Source organism: Botryllus schlosseri, chromosome 4, assembly GCF_051294905.1.
Source record: "Botryllus schlosseri isolate E-star chromosome 4, Bs_hap1, whole genome shotgun sequence".
Lineage (NCBI taxonomy): Eukaryota > Metazoa > Chordata > Ascidiacea > Stolidobranchia > Styelidae > Botryllus > Botryllus schlosseri.
Window position 1 is genome coordinate 24923500 of NC_137239.1, and position 21241 is coordinate 24944740.

General features: G+C 41.5%; 2 protein-coding genes across 4 annotated transcripts in view; one reads left to right on the plus strand and one right to left on the minus strand.

Moving 5' to 3' along the window:
- The window catches only part of LOC145437552 (uncharacterized), a 122666-nt gene that overhangs the window by 14147 nt on the left and 87278 nt on the right, over positions 1 to 21241 (plus strand). The gene's annotated exons all lie outside the window — the stretch shown is intronic.
- LOC145437543 (copine-8-like) overlaps positions 1 to 21241 on the minus strand; it is a 25645-nt gene continuing 4404 nt past the window's right edge. For both annotated transcript variants that reach the window (XM_080314808.1, XM_080314809.1), the window contains exons 5-15: positions 19189 to 19265; positions 17975 to 18139; positions 15677 to 15823; positions 15540 to 15615; positions 13303 to 13418; positions 10869 to 10989; positions 9957 to 10064; positions 3752 to 3879; positions 2899 to 3059; positions 2350 to 2423; positions 1 to 1557 (exon numbers count right to left, since the gene is read on the minus strand). In XM_080314808.1, coding sequence (XP_080170934.1) covers positions 1393 to 1557; positions 2350 to 2423; positions 2899 to 3059; positions 3752 to 3879; positions 9957 to 10064; positions 10869 to 10989; positions 13303 to 13418; positions 15540 to 15615; positions 15677 to 15823; positions 17975 to 18139; positions 19189 to 19265 — 1338 coding nt within the window. In that variant the 3' untranslated portion in view covers positions 1 to 1392. The remainder of the gene's footprint in view (positions 1558 to 2349; positions 2424 to 2898; positions 3060 to 3751; positions 3880 to 9956; positions 10065 to 10868; positions 10990 to 13302; positions 13419 to 15539; positions 15616 to 15676; positions 15824 to 17974; positions 18140 to 19188; positions 19266 to 21241) is intronic.

The following is a 21241-nucleotide window of genomic DNA, read 5'->3' on the forward strand; positions in this document are numbered from 1 at the left end:
TTTTAATCGCGTCATTTTTATACCAGAACTCACCCGAAATCAAAATATCAATCCAATGTCATAAAAATCAATCTCAGACTCGACAGATATTACAAAGTGTTGTCCCAAAACTTCAACATATAAAATGGCAACCTAACCCAGGCCTGAGCGCAACAGGATGCGACCATAACATAATATATGAGATTGACTTGTGTTCGAGATTGCAAATGACATCTCTCTGACCAACTTCTACGTGTCGGAGGTTTCTCTGGGCTGTTCGAGATTGCAAATGACATCTCTCGGACCAACTTCTACGTGTCGGAGGTTTCTCTAGGCTCCTCATCGCCGATCTCACTACTACGATAGTGCATTGAAAAATCCCAGACTGAAAGTGAGCCGTGCTACAAGTCGGCAGCGGAGAGCACGCTGGGGCGTATGATAGTGAAAGAGACTGAAGATTGACTGGGAGAAGAGAATGAAAGCCGTCCCCATGATTACGAATAAGAAAAGATACTATGAACATTATCAAAACTCGTGTCGTGCAGCACATAACCTGAAAAAGGCGATAAGCGCCGCTGTGTTGTACCAATAATAATAATAATAATCACATTACAGAATATTGCGCTAATATAGAACATGATAGTCGACGCATCATGGCAAACAGAATTTGAAAATCAACGGAACCTGGGGAAGACTCGACGTCTTAATGAAAAAAGAAACAATTTATTAGTGCAAAGCGTCAAGATGTACATATTTTGTCAAGATTTGAAGTGTTAGCCAAGTCAAAGTGCTTGTTGACATTATATTCGAGAGAACCGTTGGGCGCATAAGTATACGAATTGTAAAAGAAAACAAGTACATGTAAACTTTAGACAGCTCAGTACCGCACACAATTCAACGCTGCGGTAAACATCACTCATATTATAAATAACGGTGAGATACCCATCCGTACCAGGCGAAAACCGCGGTTATAATTAGGGCTGGGCACAATTATTATGGCAGTCGAATCCGAATCGAGCATCAATCGTAACGACTAGAGTCGCAGACTCTACAGCCCCGAGTGTTGCTGGCGGTTCTTTTTGTGGTCGAATAAAAGATAAGATATTTGAACTCTGTGGTGCTGAAATACTCGATTCGAGATCGAATCGCTCACCTCGGTGCTCGATATTCGCGGAAAAACATCAGAAAGTGTTTAAGAAGGTACAAAAAATACGCATACCGCGAGGCAAACTGAGTATAACGGATGAAAAACACCGTACCAACATTGATTTGAAAGAGATTTGAATTGTAAAAAATAATCATGAAGAAACGTCTGAAGGCAGGTAAATCTGTTAAGTTCCAACTAGATGATCCTCGCCAGCGACAGCCTTTCCGCACGCTTCCGGACATCCCCGGATCCGGCGCCACGCCCCGTCAACGCCCGGCATACTCCGGCGGCCTTTCGAGCGGTACCAGGTTGCGCTTTTTCATGTAGTCCACGAACTGGTCTGGTATCTCCTGCAACACGTCTTTGGCCAGCCTGGCCTGGCTCAGCACCTGGTTCCTGTTGCCAGCGATGTAGTCGCGAAAAGGCACGAACTGGAACCAATCAGATAGTGTTAGGATTCTATACATGTTGCTTTCAGATGAGGTGGGCGAATATCTAATTCTACTTTTCCTAATACTCAAGAACGAGTTGCTTCCTTACGCGACTTATTGAAGTGGTTTTTACAACTCCCATTTATACTTGAACGCATTCTACGCAAAACTATTTACTTTTTACGATTTGGAACTTGAAATTTCTACTTCCACTGGAAGGGGTTTTGACATATCTCTGATATCGCTACTTCAACTTGTAAATGAATAGAAATTCAGTGTTACTTCTACTTTTACTTTTAAGTAGCAACAATGACTCTTTGAGCAGTTAAGCACCTCTGGTCGATTCCAGGAGCACCGCGGCATAGCGACCATAATTTGTCAGTGACATCACCAAATTGTGCAAGACTTCACTTTATCCTGGCTGCTAAATACCTGTTTCGTGAGATGCTTAGTGATTTCGCTGGAAATTTTTGAATATAAAGTGTCGCGACGCATCGTCTGAGGGTACTACCAAGTCTACCGCTTTTTAGGCCAAACCATACACGTTGCATTCTGTAACAAACTAGTTTTCGAATAAGTTCGCGTCACTTTTACTTTTAAGAGTGAAAATGTTATAAGAAAGTTGCGATAATTGCATCCTTAGCTACTGTACGATGCTAACTGATAGTATCCTACACATTTCATACCCACTACGTACTACGTGACAAAATCTATTTAAAGTAGCATCATTCCGCGCTATTGTCGAGCTCATTTCAACTGCCGCTAGCGTTTAAAGTAATCGGGCATACTCACTTGGACGATATCGCGTTCCGCCTGCACGCCCCTGTACGACAACCGCACCGTGTCGCCGTCAAGCTCTTCCATGGCTGTCAAAACGCAAAATAAAGTTGTCATCCGTCCGTTGATTTCATGATTTCAACGCGATGCAACATTTCGTAGCCATGAGAGGTCAGAAAGGCAGAGAAATAACGTACTCATGAATATTAATTATACACCAAAATCGGTCTAGAATAGCGAGATATATCTTAAAGTTTCGCAAAAAAAGGCGATCACTCTGAAAAAATCCATACTAGAATGCGTTTTAACATAATATCACCCAAACACGGTAGCGACGTATCGATTCCACCTAAACTACAGCTCGCACCAACGAAAGCCTCTTGGCTTTCGATCAATTGCGCAGGAGTTACGCGATACGTGAGTTTCAATACTGACTACTTCGGTTAGCTCTGATAGACACGCACCGAAAAATGCTGTAAGCTGATAAAATATTGAAAAAGCGAATGGTAAAGCAAAAACACGAAAAATCATGAAGGACTAATCGGCACGCATCTAATTCTATACCTTCAAAGTCATCGTTGCCGACTCCCACGATGATGATCGACATCGGCAGTTTGGCGGCGTGTACTATCGCCTCTTTCGTGGCTCCCATATCCGAAATCACCCCGTCGGTAATCATCAGCAAAACGAAATATTCGGACGCGTCCGTGACTCTAGATGCCAACCTACAGAGAATGAGAAACCATGAACTGTTTCAGTAACAGAATTTATTCCATCAGGTCAATAAACCAAAAGATTGCGATACAATGAAAAGATAGGAAGCTGTCGAAACGACTTGGAGTAGTCTTTGAAATCAGACAGCCACCTGGGCCTATGAGATGTAAGAAGAGCCATGCACACTGAATGAAAAGGAATAGAATATCACATGAAATGACAAGAGACAAAAGGACGTGGCACGTGACGGAAGGCGAGGTCGATATATCAGATCGTGCTCCAGTAATCTCGAGCCCTGACTGGTATCCATTCAGTAGAGTCTGCTTGTAATTTGATTTGAATGTGGACATGGACATGATCGCCGACTGTCAAATAGCCGTCGAAATATAGTTCGGTCCAGCAAACTTGATAAAAAGATCCTCTTTCATGCAGTGCGTATCATAGTTGGACGACGAGTACGCGGGTGTGTTGTACTTATGCACTTTGCTTCCGAGGTAAAGAAGTCATTGAAATTTTCGGGGCGGTAACCAAAATGGAGCTGATACATAAACTTGGCTAAGGGGTTTGGCTGTTCGAAAATCTCCAGGTGTATTCCAAATACGATTATATGTCATCCAAAATATCCAACATCCGATTTGGAAGGTTGTTAAATAACCGCTTTTCGCGACCACGCAAGGGCCAAATAAACAAACAAAGCACTTACTCCGACACCTGTCGAATAATCGGCGAGAAATTGGTGGGCCCGTACAGCTGCACGTTCCTGATGCAGTTCTGATACGCCTCCATCACGCCGCCTATCCCGTTGCAGTACGGGTTTTGATTGTTGAAATTCTGTCAAAAACACCGCAAAATACTTTTCGACACGAAAAAACTGGACACGGCGGCTACCGGGCAATGAATTATGCAAATTTTTGTCGCGGTGGCGAATTCGCCCTCGCAGGCCTCGTCTCTAACTTCAATTATTCACGTTTGACGAATGGCCGCACACATCCCGGTCTGCATTGATTAACTCGCGAAACTAATAGCCATTCGTAAAAAGGTCGCGCGTAAAATATTCATGAGCCCTTTGTTATTCCCTATACTTGACCTGGAGAGACGGACCGTCGCGAGGATATTGATTCCGAGCTACAGCCATATAATATGAAAAGCAGAGATTAGTATCAGACGGGTTAGAGTTGTTATTTTATATTCGCACGCATGATGCTTATCGTAATTATGCGCGCTATTTACAGAGGTGGTCAGTAACCGTATACTTCTACCAACCAGGATTACTCAAGTAGACTCTGCCTACGTGCACTACTACTCAAAGAATTGTATTTTAGGACTATTTGTACTTCAGTTTTCAAGCAAGCCCGTTTATTTTTAAAACTTGGAATTTTGCAAAGTAGAAACTAGTTTTGGCTAAGTTTGCAACAATTTTATCCTTGAAATTGTGATAGGAGCAGCGTGAAATGGCCACTATCACGTCCTCTGGGTATGGTATCGAAAATTGCACATATTTGTAGTGCCATTAGTCATCTTGTGTTAATCGCGAAGATACATCTTGCAATTTTGAAATGAGCCACCCCCATCAACTGCCCCCATGATGTTGATGTTAACTAAACGTATTTATTATACTGAGCTAAATTAGAAACCATTTCCCAGGATGCAAAACGTATATCTCTACGCAATCACGTTCCTATCATGTTGGCATTTGAATGAATGAATATAAAACGCAGTAAAAGCGATATCGAACTCGCACCGATAGGTCCCATCTCCCGTTAATACCAGATCTAACATGAACTTATCATTCCAGTAAACGGTTGTAATAAATTCATTTCCATCATTCTGTGGTGGCCACGAGCGCTATGACGATATTTCGACCCTTCACTATTTCGCAGAGTAGTTCGCCGATTCCACCCTAGCTCACGGTGCAAATCACGTAAACAGCACTGGGTACGAATTTTTGCTTGTACGCCAATTCCAATGTGTGAATATGAGGCAAATACATGAACTGTTAACGGAGATGCGTCCCAGGGGAGGTGAGTGTGGTGTGCTCGTATACCACGCCAAAAAATCCCATCAAGGCGTAACGCGTAAACATACATATCACAAAACTGTGATATATCTTCATGAGGATTGGCATATTTGATTCGTTTCCACATATTTGAATGGGTGTTTGTGAGCATTATCGGCACCAATAAGTGCCGGTGGCGTATTTTACCCCCTTCGCAACGATGGAAAACTAATAAATACACCTATTTCCCACACATGCATTTACGCCGGTATTTACCAATCACCACCAATACATTTTACAAAATTTTGTCTCGAATGGCATGTCAAATGATACCTAATCCCAAAATGCCTTTACCGTGGATATAAAGAACGATCTCCTACCGACAGCCGACAACGTTGCAATCCGAGAAGCCCCCGCAATCTCATCGCAAAGCGGTCTCATGAAAAATGCAATCGTGTCTGTCCACAAGGCGCCAGCCGTAAACACAGGCTTCCTGACGACCCGAGAGTTGGTCTTTGTGACGCAGCAACACATCAATATTCACGAATCGATATGCGCGGGCGGCGAGAACGGGGATTGTTATCACTGCTGGAAATAGACGGGCCCGGGTTCGGACTATGTTGTGATAGTGGGTGGTATCGGATTTCGCTGAGGAAGAACCAGTCAGAATTGGAAAACTAGATGATTATAGTTATCTAATTAGCGCGAAATGCCGGTAATCTAATTCTGTTCTGATAAATTGTGAAATGTTCAATTGCTCCAATTTTGATGATAGTCCAATTTTTGGTTTTCCTGAAAATGACACAGCAGAACGAGCCAAGCTTGTTGTACAGACATATGTTATTTTCATATGCTTATTAGAATGGACTCTGATTTGTCATCAACTGTACTAGATTTTTGGTGTGTTTCTGTCAAATTAGGAATTTAATCCAATTTAATGCTTTTGTGAATTCACTAATTCTAATCTAATTTGGAAAAGCTGAAAGTTTTCCAGTTGGCAAACTCTGGAATCAGTGACGCTGTATGTGGTAGCAATAGATGTTTACCAGGAAGTCTTTCAAAGCTGGATGCAGCGTCTATCGCACATAGCATTTCAAAGATAGGCCTATTGTGTATTTCCGAAATTACGACAATAACTAAACTGGAACGCGACTTCGCATAGTAAGGGGAAAATATGCCGCTATTTTACCGACATTATAACAGAAGCGCCAAGAACGGCCGTTACAAAAGATTTGGAATAGAAATTCTAATTCGATTGAAATCACGGCATTATGCATTGCTCAACGCTTATCGCTGACCCTCAGGCTCAAGTCGTAATAATTCCCAATAATTCCCAGTACCGCTCGATTGTAGTGAAACCGGAAGGACCAAATTCCATAGTCGGAGAAAGTTCAAATAATTGTTCTTTGCGAGGAAAATGAAACCATGCAGTTACGTGAACATCATGCTGGAGGGGTGGTACAAGACTTCGAAAGTCTTACAAGGCTTTATCTGCACCTTCGTTGTCCAGCGGCATATGCACATCAAAATCATGCACTCGTGGTATGCATATGTGCAGATCGTGTGTATAGCCTATATCAGGGCCGGGCAACATACGGCCCGCGGCCTCGTGTGCCGAGATTCCCCACTACTTGCTTAAACGTTAAATTTTAGTGACTGTATGTTATTATATACGTGTGTGCGCGCACTGCGCAGCGTACGCGAGTAGAGCTTACGGGTAATTTGTCGAAGCCAGAAGACTTGCATTATTGGCATTAACCATGTGCTCAACCCTAATGAATTGACATCTTGGTAAAATTGGGATACCGGGCTTATCGAACGCCTTGAAATCCTAATTAAGGATTCCACCATTTGCACCTATATGCACCTATATGGTGTGCACACAAGCGAATCTCGCGGCTTAGTGAAATTGGTCTACGTCACACTTTCCATTTGGCTAAAGGCAATTTGACGGTATTTTTTGACCGGCTTGCCGAATATTAAATTAGATAAAACTGGTATCAATAAAGCTACCGCGGTACTGATTGCAAAAATATATATAAATTTTATTCTGCTAGTGGCCTTGGAACCCAAAAATCACCCTCAAATGTTGCATTGTAACGGAGTTTGGTATTGTGACGCATCCATGCCGTCTGCGCAGCTCAGGAGCAAGTGCGCACGAGAGAAGAGTGTGAATGCTCAATTGGTTGCCCAACAATGGCCAAGACGCTTGCGGTTTGCGCTGCTCCCACTTGCTCCCAGATGGCATGATTGCGTCACAATACCAAATACCGTTACAATGCAACATTCGAGGCTGATTTTGGGGGGTTCCAGAGCTACGAGCAGAATAAAAATTATATTTTCGCAATCAGTACCACGGTAGCTTTCGATTGACAACAGTTTTATCAAATTTCGCGATCGGCAAGCCGGTCACTATAGGACACTATGATGGGACCGTGTGTTAATTGATCAGTGAGAAGCAGACATGGCGTCGCCCGTATGACAATGCTGTTCTCAAATCTACATTGTCATTCGTCATGATCGGCGAGAAATGGTTTTGAAGTGACATTGCTGTCGTTAAAATACATTCATTAAAGACGTTTTATTCCGTGTATAGTGGATAAATGGGCGAATAGTGAATCGATTCAGCAATCCGGCCCGCCAAGTACTTGATTTTCCTATATCCGGCCCGCCGACTGGAGAAGTTGCCCGCCCCTGGCCTATATCATGAGTCGGTGTACAAGTGTACATGCCGCAAAAGCAAATAACGTCCTTTCCTAACTAATTTTCCGTGCAGGAGTAGACTACTTCATAGCGCTTTGTGACCAGGCCATTGTAAGCGTCGATCGATACTTGACAGAAATGTCGTGCCACGAATATCCGTAGCTTTGTGAAACATTGTTTCTCGATGCTTAGGTAACCAGTGGAGATTTCGAGGCTCCAACAGTGGGAATAGAGTATCGGAACTATATTCTTCGCTGATAAAATAACACTGCTGCGTGTGGGTATAGATAACTAACCTCCGTATATTCGGTCGAGGTGTCGCATACTTTTAGAAGTTAATCGTAGGTGGCTGCTTGCGAATATGCAAGGTGTGTCTTCGCAAAATGACCATCTGTGGTTGTAACATTGTAAAGATCCCTAAGATCCTGATTAGTGATGACACTCTCAAGAGCAACCGGGACTATTTAATCAAATTTTACATATATTTGCACAATTACAGTCGCGAAACAATTATATACACCGTTACAGCCGGAACAAACACACCCCAACACCAGGCTTCAAGTCTCATGTTTCTCCCTGACGCCCGCGAGGCCAATCAAATATTTACCTACGAGCATGTCAGCCCGGCCTCGCACGCGTTATACCACCCGCCTGGACAGATGGTGACAGCGGAAGACATGCTGTATTACGAAACAATGTGGATCGACGAGCATCGCAGTGAGGTCATACACAAACGGGCGACCGAAATACCGAAAACAGCTAAAGAGATACTAAACGCGCACCGCGCCATAAGAGAAGCCATAAGGCTTGAAGAAGCACACAAGCCAAATAATAGGCCTGGTATTCAACCAAGCGACAACGAAGATAGTATCAAAGATCATATTAGACTTGGAATCAAGCAATCATTATTTCCAGACAATGCACCGAGACAGTTGTCAGGCCTATACTGTAACCCTAACACTGTATTAAACCCCCGAGTGTGCAGACAACTTGAAGACATGCAATGTTCATTTCAAAATAACGCATCGAGACAACTGACAGGCCTAAACTACAACCCCAAAACTGCAATTAACCCCCGAGTGCGCAGCCAAACTGTAGATAAGCAATGTATATTTCAAAACAACGCATCCACACAGCTAGCAGGCCTACACAGCAACACTGACACCACATTGAATCCCCGAGTCTACAGTCAACTCGGAATATACCGTCGATCTATGCAAGAAACACACCTGTACAGCAAGTACGCGCCTCACCGCAAGCCAGGCGTCAAAAAGAAAACAAAGTTCAAGATATCGATCCGTTTGCGCGGGAAAAGGTCAAAGATGAAGCAAGTTAAGCGGAACGCGAACCCGCAGAAAAGGCGCAGGAAACCCACAAAACGGAAGATGATTGATAAATTGTGGGCGTTGGATAGGCGTGTCGGAGAAAGCGCGCGAAAAGCGATATCTGCTTGCAAGGCTCTGAGCGACGCGATATTTCTCCTGTTTGGGATGGTGCTAATATTTCTCGGGATTTTCAGCGGGGCTCCCGTAGGCTACATCGCGTTGGCTTTCGGGGTGGCTCTGATGATGATCGGGATGATTTTTCTCGGGTTTCGAGTGGCCAGGTGGATTGACTCGGGCCAAAACGGGCAGTCCGTCAGGCGGGAGAGGAAAAAATGGATATTTTTAAACCACATCCCGAAAGATAGCATATCGACCATAGCCTAGGTCAGTGATTCTCAAACTATGTGCCGTGAATCTTTTTTGGATTTACAAGATTAACTATAACTAGCAATTTACGGATATATATTCATATTCACGGCAAATGATTGTTTACGAAGGCAAATCATTACGACCGCAGTCCGCACACACTACTGTTTTCATACTGTACCGTGATTGTGCATGTGTATTGTGCCATTATATTGGGCAAAGCATAATTCTTCAGGTAAGAATCGATTGTTTTGGTCAAATTTCCACGCCAACCCAACAATGGGAATAATGATGGTAGAAAGACCAGACGTCGCTACAATTACTTTGAAACTGTGCGCAATGGTTGCATATTCATTGATATACAAAAATCAAGGTATTACAAGAAAGAAATCCTGGGGTTTTAGTCAGTTTTACGCTTTTCCAACCTTTCTATCTGCACCTCGATGAAATTTCAGCCGTTTTCAAGGGTACCTGAGTAACATTCCCACCCGCCAGATCCACAATAGTACTATACTTACGATCGGAAAGAGATGAGAAACTTGCCCGTGCGGGGGCAGACGCGCACCGAAGCCGTACGCCGGAAACATCTTGTCGGTGTCGTAATCTTGCACGATGTCGCCAACAGACTGCGATGCAACAAAATTACGTCATCACAATACCCACATCATCGACAACAAACGCCACGCAAAATGTGGTCATATTACCACATGCGTAAGCTGGCTAACTCCGCAGTCCAGCGTCTTCCTATTACGGAAAACATCGGTAGTCACGGGGCTCGCAATGTGATAGCGTGTACAAATTTGCGTCATAACGCCATCATTTTCGAAAGTGAGAAATTCAAACACAAGTACAAATGCAATAATAAAGAATACTTGAATTTTTCCTGGTCGCGGGCCTTCAGTCAGACAACGGATTAGCTATTCTAGGCCTCGAAATGAAAACGTTGCCGACCATACACAACACCATACCAGACTTGTTCTAGTTGTAGATGCGAGCTTTCAGAAATAGTAGTTCCAGTTGTGAGTTTCAAAAAAGTGTGAGTTCTAGTTCTAATTGCGAGTTTTAAAAAGTGAGTAGTTCTAGTTCTAGTTGAGAGTTTTGAAAAGTGAGTAATCCTAGTTCTAGTTGCTAGTTTTGAAAAGTGAATAGTTCTGTGGCCTAGTAGGCTATGATAGTTCTAGTCCAGAGTTTTGAAAAGCGAATAGAACAGTTCTAGTTCTAGTTGTGGCATTCTGCAAATCCAAAAGTCTGCACCACACACCAAACGGCAAGTGTGAACGAATATGGTGTGTGCATGATCATGGAGACATGATGTGTTCTTGCCCATTCCGATACTTTGGTTTCGGCCGGTGTGACGTCATTAAATCGCCGAGATATTTCAGCCGCTCTTAGACTTTCTGTCCTGACTACGCATCGCACAGAAAACTCACTTGAATGGCGATGGCGTACTGGTTGGGCTGCGTCGGGTTGATGTAGTGCAGCGACCCGGGCTGAAGTGGATTTCCGTTTGAGGCAGTGAAGTCAATGGCGACAATGAAACTCAATTCGGTACTGAAATGAGTGAACTTGAAATGAACGAAACACGCACTGACGCTGTACCATGTTCAACTGAAACCGATGCGGTACTGTAGGTGAAATGACATTGCTACTTAATTACTTATGTATAACCTGGAGGTATATTTTAGGATTATAATGTTTCTCACGTGGAATCCAAAAGACAAAGATTGTCAGTAATGAAGTTCATCCACTTTTTTGAACTGCTCAAGTTAATTTTGTCAACACGCACTACTTACTAAAGTGATTACGTTCTAAAGTACTTGCACTTCTAGTTACCTAACAGTTTTTACAGAAATGTAGAAATTAGTTCAATAGTTTTGATATACCGTAATTTTCCGAATATAGTGCGCCCCCATGTATAATACGCACCCTTAAAATGGCGTGTAAATTCTGGGAAAAAGCCTTTACCCATGCATAGTACGCACCCTGCATTCGCAGTACATGAATAGTTGTGTTTCAGTACACGATGTTGTTGTTTTGCGATGTCACTGTCGAACAATCATGACATAACCATCGCTAATCATAATACAATTAACGGCATTGTCTGTAATCGAGAGTAGATAGTAGCCAAAGCCTGCGAGGCCGGCGACGCGATTGTTCAGGCTAGCCACACGCGACATCTTGCGCACAAGGCCTATTACAATTACAGATGCGATTGTTCAGGCCAACTTTTACGTCGGGCGCACCAGTCCTGTTGGAGATGCGACTGATTACGCAAGCGATTATATCTTGCGCACACGGCCTCTTGCGTATGCGATTGTTAAGTAGGCTTACCATATTTTGGAAATCTAAAAAGAGGACACTTTTTCAGAAATTTGCAACTCGCAAAACCGGAGAAGAATTCTCAAAAACCGGTGAATTTTTCCCACTTTGTGATCGGTTGACTAAAAAAAAAAAAGGTCATCTTTTCCGCTCAGAGCTCAAAATATAGAGGACAAAATCTCAAAAAAGAGGACAAAAGGGCGTCCTCCGAGGACACTTTCAAAAAAGTCAAAAAAAGAGGACGTATGGTAAGCCTATTGTTAAGGCCTGTTGTTGACGCGATGAATCGGCAAGGATTGCCGCGGACGCTTGCAGCAATCAGCGACCTAATTCCGCTCGCGTACAAACGGCTATCGGCTAACTAGCTCAGCAGGCGCTGTGCAGACGTCTCTCGTTAATTAGAAACACGCTTTCCGTTAATTGGCAGCGCGTTTACACTCTATAATACGAATTACGGGGCCCAATGGCTAGAGGTGATGCGCGATTTAAACAAACATGAAGAAAGGTGTGATTTCAAGTTTTTGATAGAGCGATTCTTTTTCTCAAGGCTTGCTGTACCCATGTATAATACGCACCCCCCTATTTTAGGGCAAAAAATCGGTAAAATTTTGCGCATTATACATGGAAAATTACGGTATATGTTTGAATAGTATATTCATATTGAAATGAACCCGAATATTTTTGGCTGACCCTCGCCAGGGGTAATCGTCAGCAACTAGTAGAGAATTCAAAAGAACATCGTATGTCAACAATCGTATCACAAAATATGACGTCACCAGCATGAAATGGCAAATACGAGAGCATTTAATGTACTATTTTTAGATGGTACACGAACTCTCTTTGTTGACACAGTAGTACATACTTCTAAACCTTCAATGATTGTTGGTATTTTATATCGATATTTATGAATGACTAGATTTCGAATATCAAGGAATTTTCAAATATATTGTTGGAAAATAAAGCGCGAAAGGAGAGGTAAGTCACAGGTGAGGCACAGACGGACCAGGCCTCTCCTGTGATAGCGCAAATCATCGTATATAGCTTAGGATTTATAATCACTGATATTAATCGAATGTGACCGTCGGACTGATTCCTAATATCTAAATATTGATCGAATTCTTCAGTATTCGGCAAACAAACATTGCGCTACACACCTTCATTTTAACGACGGCATTAGAATGCTACTTACCAATCAACAACATGGATAGCCACGGCGTTGTTTTAAATTTGAATTTCTAATTGTGAATGTCACTTCCAAACCAGCTATGTATTTGAAAACTGCATTTTCATACAAGCGTCACCATGTCTGCTATTCTCTTGTTGCAATATTCATAAATTAATTATAAAATTGGAAATATCTTATACACAGAAGAGTCATATATGGTTCGCAGGCCACAGGTGCCCGACCACTGGCCTAAAGGAACCATACGAAAATTAATGTTCCTATGTTTGGGATGCATGCGCGAGGGATACCATGAGACAGGCCCAATGGCCCATCTTATATGCTAGTAATCACAGTATAATTTGTATACGCATAGCACACACCCGCATCGAATGTACTCCAAGAAAGTCGGTTGCTTCTGTATGCGAAATTCGAGTAAGTTGAGAAGTCCCGAGTGCTTGTATTTTTTCTTTTTGGCTTGCTTCTTTGGATTTATACACTGAAAACGAGACAAAAAGCAAGGGAAAGAATCAGGAACTGTCAGAAAATATATCAAGCAACAAAATGACGTCACATCATCTATCATTAGGAGGATCAGGAAGTTTAAGTGGGAAATAGTAAGGTAGAAATATTTGTTGTAGGCAAAAATTGAATCATGTCGCCTTTTGATTGTTAATTCAAGCACCCCAGGACAGAATGAAAACCCTGAAAAATTTGGCACACTTCAAAGTTTGTGATATTACCACCACGACACTCCAAACAATACACGTCCTTTCCAAACTACCAACCTATAGTCAAGTGTACTGTACGCAACCTTTTAAATTAAATCACATATCTTCCCTATTTTGTGCAAACAGTGCATCCACAAACACAAAAATTTACAGAAACAATCAATATTGGTACCTCTAATAAAGAGCAGTGTTGTAATTCACCAGTCAGCGATTGTATGCACTCTGAAGAGTTTCATATTCACTTCACGTATCCAAACAATCGAAGTGGTTCAGCATATGATAACATACCACAGAAACAAAATATTGGTAGCAAACAACAAAACGTGAGTGGTCAACAAGCAAAAAAGTGGTATGATATATTGGCCTAATAAGTCAAGTTGGTGGTACCGGTACTTTTTTGTTTAACTTTCGGTGACTGTATACAGGACGGGACTCGTCCATCTTCATTAGATAATTGCTGCTGCATTTTCATATGATCAAACGCACACAGGAAATCGTACACAGATTTTGTAGAGCATCATATCAACAAACAACGGTGGCTAGGGACGCTGTTAATGTGCTAATAGTTACGCACATTGCAAAGTCCACATGCCACCAATAATTGAGATTAATCATCTGGTTGATTTGGTTTCAGTCCCAGATGTTCATTGCAATGTTTGTTGTCCCATGTGTGTGTGTTTCAATTTTTCATACTTGGTCAGTGCCTGCATAACAGCTAGTCGCTATACATTCTGATTCCAGGTAAATATTTTTTTTTAAGAGATGGAATTGCATTACTACATTATCAAAACACCACATCAGGTATCAATCCCGTTATTTTTCCACAGTTTTTGTCTGTTTTGCCGAATTTGATTCAGGGACATATTTTCATACAAATTTATCATCATCGCCACAATTCATATCTGCCGATTGACTTCATTTTTCGAGAATTGTGGTACACAATTGTAATCGCGTCGGACTGGACACGCCTGATAGGAGACATAAAGAAGTTTCCAAAAATATACCAAGGTAAACATGACTGAAAGCGATACCACGGATGGTCTATTCAAGAGTTTGGGTCAAGTAAGTACTAAAACTTCTAAATTTCAACAGTTGCATCATTGAAAGGGTCACAATTCCCGAGTTAGCACGACTCTACACCACGAGCTAAGCTTGTCTTCCGTTCGCGCTTTCTCGCGCAAGGGCTGCCAAGCAAGACCAGCGATCCGCGTACTAATTGTGGCTGCAGTTTTAGATGGATGCCCTTCCTGCCGCAACCCTACACATTTGCCCAGGCTTAGGACCGGCACCCGAATAAATTGGGCTCCGCAATGGATGGAATTTGCGGTGATTCCGTCATGGTTATTATATTTTAAAAAATTAAGGCCATTGATTTTTATGAACACACATTATTTGTTTTTTACCAGTCTACATCATTTTGTAAACATACACATGATTAGTATGTCTTCTTAGTTCTTACCTTATCTATTCCGAATGGGTGTTGCATGTGTACATGTGTGTTTGTATGTGTATGCGTGAGTACGTGTGAGAGAAAGAGAGATCAGATTTATTCTCGTCTGCTTTGGCGATGGAGATGTGATACAACCTTTTCCATAAGGTTATCTAGTCTGCGCCACCATGATTTTTCTATTCCATGCTATCCCTGAATGCTGAGCGCCGAGCAGGATACCCGCAGATACCAGTTTTCAAGTCTTTGGTCTGACCCGGCCGGAGATTGAACATACCACCTATCGATCAAGAAGCAGGACCCATCACCATTACACTATCTTGTTCAGTGATGACTGACTATAAAGACCTCACGGCCCTTGATTGTCTCCGAGTCTATATTGTCATTATGTCTTGCTTCCTATTTTATGCAATGACTAAAAACCTGTATCTACCCAACTTACTTCATATGTGTTTTCGATGGAGGGTCCTCGATTGAGACGACTAAGGCTCGTCGTGAATATCCCGATTAAATCATGCCTGCGACAAGCAAAGCTTTCAATTTATTTTTATTCTTCATTATGCTATAAATGTGGGTTACCCGCCATCTCTGTCCCAATCGTACACTTCAATTTTTATCGTTCTTTCCAAGTCTCCGTTACACAACGTCCGGACTGGAATCTCCATCTGTTTCCAGGTTGGATTGAGTGTGTTCTTTATGACTTCCGTTTTATGGCACACTGTGAAGCTGAAGAAAATATGATTTACAGCGATTGTAGATCCGGATTCGGCTCAAATCCAAGTGTTTCAGTGATTTCAATGATGATCAGAGGTTGTGCACAGCTGAAGCTTCTAGTTCAAGTCCGGATATTGTATTCAAGTCCGGATATTGTATTCAAGTCCCGATATTGTATTCAAGTCCGGATATTGTGATCAATACTTATCTCCAGCTAGCGCAGTGGTTTGGAACCATGGTTAACACAAACCCCAGGGGTTCGCTGGAGGTCAAGACACACACAGTCGCACACCCATCTCGTACAGTGACTCGTACGCACTCGTCACAGTGATTTGCAGTCAATAATCTTTTTGTTTTGTGGGTGAATCATGGTTTAATGGGTTTGTTCTTTTCAACACTGTTGTCAATACACAGTTCATTACGTGTACCAGTATTCTATCATAATATAATAGTTGTGTAATGCTGCAGATTTATGTTTTTGTGACTAGGCTAAAGTTTGGGGTTCGCTGAAGTCTCTCAGATTAGAGTAAAGGTCACTAAAGATTAGGAATTTATGAGTTGAACACCAGAGCCAAGGTCTCTGTAATCATCATTTATTGAATAGTATATTCATATTGAAAATAACCTGAACATTTTCGGCTGACACTCGTCAGGGGTAATCGTCAGCAACTAGTAGAGAATTGGAAAGAACAGTGCATATCAACAATCGTATCACAAAATATGACGTTACCAGCATGAAATTTCGAATGTGGTCGTTCACACTTCCATTTGTGTGCCTTGGAGTCGACTTTTATCAAAGTACACCAACCCAAACTCTGTCAACAAAAGGAGTTCGTGTACCACCTGAAAATAGTACATTGAACGCTCTCTCATTCGAAATTTCATGATGGTGACGTCATATTTTGTGATACGATTGTTGATATACAATGTTCTTTCCAAGTCTCTTCTAGTTGCTGACGATTACCCCTGACGAGTGTCAGCCGAAATTATTCCGGTTTATTTCAATATGAATATACCATTCAATTGTACATCGAAGTTCTGTACCTCCAAGAAGCTCTTCATCATTTATTGTGATTCAATCTAACATAACCAATGTAACATAACCTTGACTACAATTTATTTAGTTTCTAAGTTGTTTGGCCGAGAAAACAAATAAGTGTTTTAGCTGTTTTACTGTAGGTGTTGAATGATTAATTTTGGGAATGTTTGTAATGAGGTGATGTGGTGCCTGGTATTATTAAGAACTGTAAAATCCTACTTTGATATAATGTAGTAGCCGCCTAAGCAGTTCGCAAAATATCAAGGGACTTGTAAGATATTGAGTTAATTTTGGGAATTTTCATTAAGATAGTACCATTTACTCATTAAAAGGGCAAAATCACGTAAGCCAATTCAAGTAGCTGACCCATTAATACGTCTAAGCCTCCATAAATCCTATCGCATATCATCCCAGCCGCGAAACAATGTCTCAGACTAGATAGGTCATGGTATATTAACCTAAACCTACAAAAATGTTTGGCATGCAAGTTGACTTTTTGACATCAATCCAAATATCAGAACAGGCGTAACATTGCATACAATATGTGTAAGGAGAAAAGAAATCAATAGTGTTACGTCATCAACACAAAACTTATAAAAACCTAGCAGGATTACATGAATAATTTATTGGCGTCAAAGAAAAAACAATCTAGTCAAAAGCGTGACATTATGTTACTATGGGTAACTAATTGCGATAAGTCATGTGATGTTTAGGAAATAATTCACTGCTTGTAATGATGTCATGATCAGGAATAAACTTTACGAATATTGAGCTACAATAACAAGGTTCATAGCTGGTATATCGGTATGGGTAATAATATGATCATTGTGTTCACTATCACTCATGGCATATCAATGGAATCAGGAAGTCGTTTTTTATTGGCCTAAATCAAATTTATAATAGTGGCAGATATTGAGAATTCCAGAAATGCCAATACCAGCATCAATGCAACAGCCTGAATGATTATTATCACTTCACTATCAGGCATTTTTTTGGAAGACATATCAGGTACAAAATAATCTATTAATTTGATGATTTCTATTTTATCATTTGGCGATCGACCCAGTCAATCGAAGCAAGCAACCACTTAGTTTAGCCTCTGTTAATTACTAGTCTCAACGCACCTGTTGTCCTCATTGCATCTGCAGAACACCATGAAAGGGTCCGACTTTCCGAATAGATCTTTTTTGTCGAGCTTTTTGCCGTTCCATCGCATGTAGACAACGTCCTTGCAGGAGTCCAATTCCTCCGCGGAAATGATGATCCTGCCCTTCATTCTTGAATTTATTCTAAACGTTGGACAAAAAATTGAATATGGGATTGTTTGGTAACGCACAGTTGGTCGTATGCTACTTTCTAGATAGCATTGCATCCTCAAAATCATTCCACAGCCAAGTGTTTTCATACTTAAGAGACGCGGATATTTTCGCATTAATCCCTACAGCGGATGACACATCATACGCAACTGGATTGGTTGTGGGAAAACCAGGGAGAAAGAAATAACGAGGCTGAGTGGTGTAAAATAAATTCAATGATGCGTTTAAAAAAATAATCATCCTCTGATGACTAAACAAATCACTTTTAAATAAGGGCAGTGACTCCAAAACTTTTCAGTTTGTGGTGGCACACCAAAAAGCTATAAACGCTCGGGGCACATTTACAATAGGCTTTAAAAAATTGTTAACACGATGTATGTGCTTGTTTTATGAACAATATGACTGAATACTTTTGCATCGATCATTGAATATGCCTAGCGTTTGGAAGCAGACAACCAAAACATTTTGTGGAAACGGTGTTTTAAAAAACGGGCGATTCTGTGAATCAATTAGCTGTTCTTCTTCCTCTGTAAGAGAATTGCTTGATGCATTGTTTCCAAACGGATTAACTAACCCTCTAAAGTTGATAACAGGAAGTACCAGTAAGAGGAAAAGTGACAATCGCAGGAAGCACTGTAAGGAAATATTCTCATGATTTGCGGGATAATGTTTGTTTATGACTTGATACATCAAGAGCAGAAAATGAATAGAAGACTGCTGGTTTCATCCCTTATTTTGAATATTTATGAAGCCCTTGTCCAAGATTCCATAAAGAGTCACTGATGAACATCTGAGAACATGTGGCTGCAACACACAGTTTTGGAATCCATGGGATAGGGTATACCCAATACCACAACTATTCTCATTGGATAGTATATTCATATTAAAATAAACCCGAATATTTCCGGTTGACACTCATCAGGGGTAATCGTCTACATTGGCTTATCGAATGTAACAGAAAAACATGCAACCTTGACATCATATTTTCACATCCGATTTTATGAACATCAGCTACATCTCACCTCAGCGGCGCTTCATATTTACTGCTGGGACTTCCGACGATTTCGCCAAGCGTGCAGAAAATTCGCCCCAAGAAATCCTGTTAAAAGGTATATAGGAATTAAGTTGCAACCAACATTTTCAAATATCAAAATTTGGCATCAGCATGTTCACATTGATGGATAATGGATCTAGTATGCTTCTGTACTTGGCAGTTGAATAGTACAGGAAGGAAAAGAAGCAAATTTAAAGACTTTTTCATGCTGACGCACAAAAGAATGACTGATCACTGATCAGGAAATAGCAACCTAAAACGGTAACGAGTCAGCTATTCGGATTAATTTAACGGTACTTCACAGAAGTGGTCGGTAGTCACCAGAGTGTTGCCATTCCAGTAGAAGTAATGCCATAAACTTCTATTCGGAGACAAGTAGACGTATCTATTACCAAGGCATGTCAAAACAACTTCAAGTCAAAGTTAGACATGAACGGTATGAATGGCATTCAAGTAAGTAGTTTCAAAAGGTGGATTTGGTCGAGAGGAGGCATAGCAAGACGGATCTTTACCCCTAACGCAAAATGATTAATAACAGTACAATTAAAAACAATCTTCAAAAATACCTTCAGTTACCACTGCAATACAAGTGCTATTGTACGCAGTTTGATGCCGGTTTCTCTGGCAAAAGTGTTGCAAACTGATTCCAAATCTACCTTCTACTTATCAATGTCAAAAGTGTACAAAGTAAATAGTTCTACCAACAAATCTGTCGAAATAGAAGCGGAAGTAGTCTAAGGGCGGGTCGCACAGATGCCGATGAATCCGTGATGGCCGATTAAACGTCATCGATCGAGCTGCTTCCGTTGCACAGATGGCGATTAGCCCCTAACCGAAGAATTTTAATTGGCCGAATTCGAACCGCCGAGTGAGGTGTCTCGGAAGTTAATCGCAGGGTTGTAACCAAGTCACAAGGTTCCGAGTCACAAGTCAATCTCACTTTTTTAGTTTTGACTCGAGTCAAGTCGAATCATTTTCAATTCACCATCGAGTCAGGTCCGAGTCATAGCTTTTTCGACTCGAATCCGAGTCCAAGTCATTGTGTTGACCGTTCAGTTCCGAGTTGATGTCATGTGAAACCAATTTTTTACAACTCTGCTTGGTAATATGGAATGCTTCACATTCATACTATACTAATTTTCCTCACTTTTAACAGTTACTGGTAGCATTTTTCAGTATCAGTACTGATAGACAAAATGATATTAGTGTTATACCTTTACTATTCTTCGAAATTACAATGAAATGGTTGTCTTGGTTGACCCAGTCCCGAGACATATGACTTGGTCAGAGTAATGCGAAATGACTCGAGCACAAGTCGAGTCAATACACAAATTGACTCGATTCGAGTCGAGTCATTTTTCATTTCTAAGAAAATGACTCGAGTCAAGTCGAGTCATCAAAAAATCGAGTCATGACTCGAGTCATTACAGCCCTGGTTAATTGGCTCTTCGATGTCCTGACATGTCTAGCAGATCAGTCCAAACATATCACAAACATTATGGCCGAGCGGCGTGACAGTCATAAATATACCCTGAACATAGTGTCCGAGAGACATCATAGTCCGAACCAAGGTTGTAATGACCCGAGTCATGACTCGAGACTACCATAGCTAAGGCAGACATTTCATTGCAACTTCGAAGAATAGTAAAGTTACCACATTGTTGGTATTACGTCTACCGGTCCTGATACTTGGAAATAGGGTCAGAAACTGTTAGGACTGAGGAAAATTACGATATTAAGAATGCGAGCCATTCTATATCACAAGTGGGTTGAACCGGATGGAACCCAAAACTGAAAAGTGAACACAATGACTTGGACTCGGACTTGAGTCACAACACTATGACTCGGACGTGACCTTTTACTCACTGACTTGGACTCGATGAGGAATAGAAAATGACTAGACTTGACTGGAGTCAAAACTAAAAGAGTGAGATTGACTTGTGGCTCGGAACCTTGTGACATGGTTACAACCCTGGTCCGAACATACCCCAGACCCGATGCCCTATTGGCAACACAGTGCG